Source organism: Triticum aestivum, chromosome 4D (assembly GCF_018294505.1).
Source record: "Triticum aestivum cultivar Chinese Spring chromosome 4D, IWGSC CS RefSeq v2.1, whole genome shotgun sequence".
In the NCBI taxonomy this organism is placed as follows: Eukaryota; Viridiplantae; Streptophyta; class Magnoliopsida; order Poales; family Poaceae; genus Triticum; species Triticum aestivum.
Window position 1 is genome coordinate 256930279 of NC_057805.1, and position 3356 is coordinate 256933634.

The window sequence follows — 3356 nt, forward strand, 5'->3', positions numbered from 1 at the left end:
GATGTCATGCAAGTTCTTTTCCATAAGCACGTATGACTATATTCGGAATACATGCCTACATTACATTGATGAACTGGAGCTAGTTCTGTGTCACCCTATATTATAACTGTTGCATGAGGAATCGCATCCGACATAATTATCCATCATTGATCCATTGCCTACGAGCTTTTCACATATTGATCTTTGCGTAGTTACTTTCCCGTTGCCACTGTTACGATTGCTACAAAAACTACTACTGTTACTTTTACCACCGTTACCGTTACTTCCATACCACTTTGTTACTAAATATTTTGCTGTAGATATTAAGTCTTTCAGGTGGTGTTGAATTGACAACTCAACTGCTCATACTTGAGAATATTCTTTGGCTCCCCTTGTGTCGAATCAATAAATTTGGGTTGAATACTCTACCCTCGAAAAATGTTGCGATCCCCTATACTTGAGGGTTATCAGTAGTGTCTAGCAGTCGAGCATGTAGTGCATGTGCTGGCTACCAATGCTGTTTGTGGTGCCGCTATTGCAGAAAGCATGCTGGCTGCATCGCCGGCAAGCTTCCATAGAATTGAGACTTGCAGAATTCAAACTAATAAAACGATGTTGAATCCATCAGGTATCATGCATCACCTTGGACTGTTGTATGTGCTCGACTTGGACAGTTGTGCAGCGCTTGGTGAAGATGGTGGCCGTGATTCTACTTGGACTGATGTCCCCGCTCCACTTGGACGGCTGCCAGTAACCATGGTGAACGAGCTCGTGGCCGAGGGTGGCCAAGGCGACCACCAGGAACTGTAGGTGGCCGTGCTTGTTCTCGGTAGTGAGCTCACATGAGGTGGAGGTGATGACGGGAAGCAGGGATCATGGGTGGCCTTCATCTCGCCACCGGATACGGGTGCCCACGCTCGTGGACGCCGAGGATGGGATAGACAGCAAAACATGAGACTAGTGAAATCGAGCTATTCGTCGAGCTGCTGAAACATTTTTAGTATGGGTTAGGTACAATTCCAAACTAGTACCTGAAAATCCCATCCCCAAATATGCATGTCAAGCTTCAGAGTTGGAAGTACTCTAAACAGAGCAAACTCAAAACATTGAACTCATACATACATACATACATACATACATACATACATGCAGTACAAATAGTCAATATGAGCAGAAATCTGTAGATGAATAAGAACAACACATCATGAGAGAGTTGATGCATCATCAGTACTTGAGGAGATGGAACAGAGCACGACAAGTAGCAACATAATCATTTTTTGTATATAGTCAGACTACTTTTTCAACACACACATTGAACCGTTTCTGGGGTTCTTAATGTGCTGATAATAGAAAACATGTTGAACTGAAAGTTGGGCTTCCACAACTACCGAATGTTTTGGGTTCTTTATGTACCATTTTTTTTAATCTTTTTCTGAACTCCAAATCACAATACACAGATGTACTACACAACAATGTGTATTTGTACTGTCCATAACAACGAATTAACCAAAACCAACTAATTTATTAAGGAAACAATTTTTAAACTTGGTTTGAGCTTTGTTTCTTCTGATTTTTAAACCTGTGCAGCATGTATACCCGAACTTGCGTGAATGACAGTCAATGACAGATAGTTTTTTCTGCTTTTTTATAAGATGAACGGAAAAAACATAAAATGGTGAGTGAAATGTTTTAAATCTCCCGGGAGCCTATCGACGAACTAGTGTTCAGTGTATACCGGGAGGAGGAGAAGCTGATGGAGCATCTCGAAGAAGGCGCCACGCCTCCACCACGATGGTGCAGCCGGAGTTGCGCCGTCCAGGGTGCTGTCCCAAGGCAAGGGAATGGCACAGGCGGCAGCGGTAGTGGGGTAGATGGGGCACTCAGCGACGCGCTGGGGGAGGGGGCCGGCGGTGGCGCTCAGGGAGTGGGGGGCGGCGGCGTTGCGCTGGGGTAGACGGGGCCGGTCGGCGGTGCGGTCGGGGAGGGGTCGGTCGGCGGCACGCAAGGGAGGGGCCGGTTGACAGCGCACGAGGGGAGGGGCCAGTCGGCGACACGCAAGGGGAGGGGCCAGAAGGCTGCGCGCAAGGGGAGGGGCGGCAGCCGACGCGGAAGGGGAGGGGCCGAGCGGCGGCGCGCAAGGGGAGGCGTCGGCCGCCGGCGCGCTGGGGGAGGGGTTCGTGGTCGTGTGGGTTGGAGACGATGGGATCTTGGGTGATTTTCTTTTTCCTGGATGGATCTCAGGATTAGCTGGGCATTTTGGGTTAGGTTGGCTCCGATCCCTCTATACAGGGCGGGAGAGTAACAGAATAATATTATGTTACTAGTAACATAATAGCTTATGTTACTAGTAACATAATAGCTCTGCCTTCTTCCACCGCGGGGATGCCCTCCATCTCCCAGGCGTTACTGGAAAAACAACGGCGGCAGGCTCCTCTGTGACCACCGACCTCACCAGCGCCACTTTTAGGAACCCGACCAACAAGCAAGCAAGCCGATCCATGCATCTGTGAGCAGGCAGGAGAAGGAAGACACAGATCGGGCATCAGGAGAGATAGTACCATCGTTCGTTCATCATGTGGTGGTGGGTCGTGCCACCACGACGATGGACTGGACCCGTCCCACTCAGGATCCACTCCTGCGGCAAAACCACGGGCGAATCCGTCCCCTATTTCGCAAGGTGCATGCACCTCCTCCGTACCACTACCACCAATCTCTTCTTCTTCTTTCTTCTCATGCTATCACTATTCAACATCGGTTCCCTGGTCTAGCCTGCCGTGCCATGTCCTCCTCAATGAATGCGATCGGATGCTTTCTTGCTTGCTCCTACTCCCGCCCGAAAGCACCCACCGACTGAGCTTAACTCTAATTGCGCCTTCCTGCCCCATTCCCACGTGTGGCGTTGCTGCTGCTGGGAACTGCTACTAGTAGTACTCGTGATGAACTAACCATCCACCTGCCATATCTTTTGCATGATTCTGCTCCTAATTCCTCCAGCTAATTAGGAGAAGTGCTTATTTAGTCCTCCCATTAAATTAGTCCATGAGCATCATCCGACTACAAATGGCTGCTCCATCGATGGAGCCGGACACGAATCTCAAATCTCGATCTGCCCGGCCCCCCTTGCTTAGTTGGTAGTAGTAATACTACATTAGGCTAATATATGTAGCTGCCAACTGTGTGTCTCCGTACGTTCCTTGACGCTCCGGCTTCATCCGCGGGCACGTGACGCGAAACGCTCGTTGGTTACTACTGCTCCGCGCCGTCTTCATTTTCTCTCATGTTGGTACGAGGATGGAGCCACACTCTGGGGTGGCACGCCAAGAGGTACAGGTGCAGACTTTGAGCTTTGCAAGTTTGAAGTTTTCAGGAAAGTGTGC

At 49.4% G+C, this 3356-nt stretch overlaps 1 protein-coding gene across 1 annotated transcript; it reads right to left on the bottom strand.

Moving 5' to 3' along the window:
- Positions 1-262: 262 nt before the first annotated feature.
- Positions 263-2479, bottom strand: LOC123096875 (predicted GPI-anchored protein 58). The gene is made up of 3 exons (XM_044518656.1): positions 2387-2479; positions 1715-2260; positions 263-965 (listed from the first exon to the last, which is right to left on the bottom strand). Exons 1-3 carry the CDS (start codon positions 2477-2479, stop codon positions 951-953), a joined length of 654 nt encoding a protein of 217 aa, XP_044374591.1. The 3' UTR covers positions 263-950.
- Positions 2480-3356: the final 877 nt, after the last annotated feature.

What these genes read in the sequence shown, in the direction of transcription:
- LOC123096875 (XM_044518656.1), bottom strand. Translation starts at nt 2,479, where the DNA reads ATGGATCGGCTTGCTTGCTTGTTGGTCGGGTTCCTAAAAGTGGCGCTG. An exon ending in CTGCCGCCGTTGTTTTTCCA is followed by an intron (nt 2,261 to 2,386) that starts GTAACGCCTGGG and finishes CGCCCTGTATAG; the next exon opens with AGGGATCGGAGCCAACCTAA.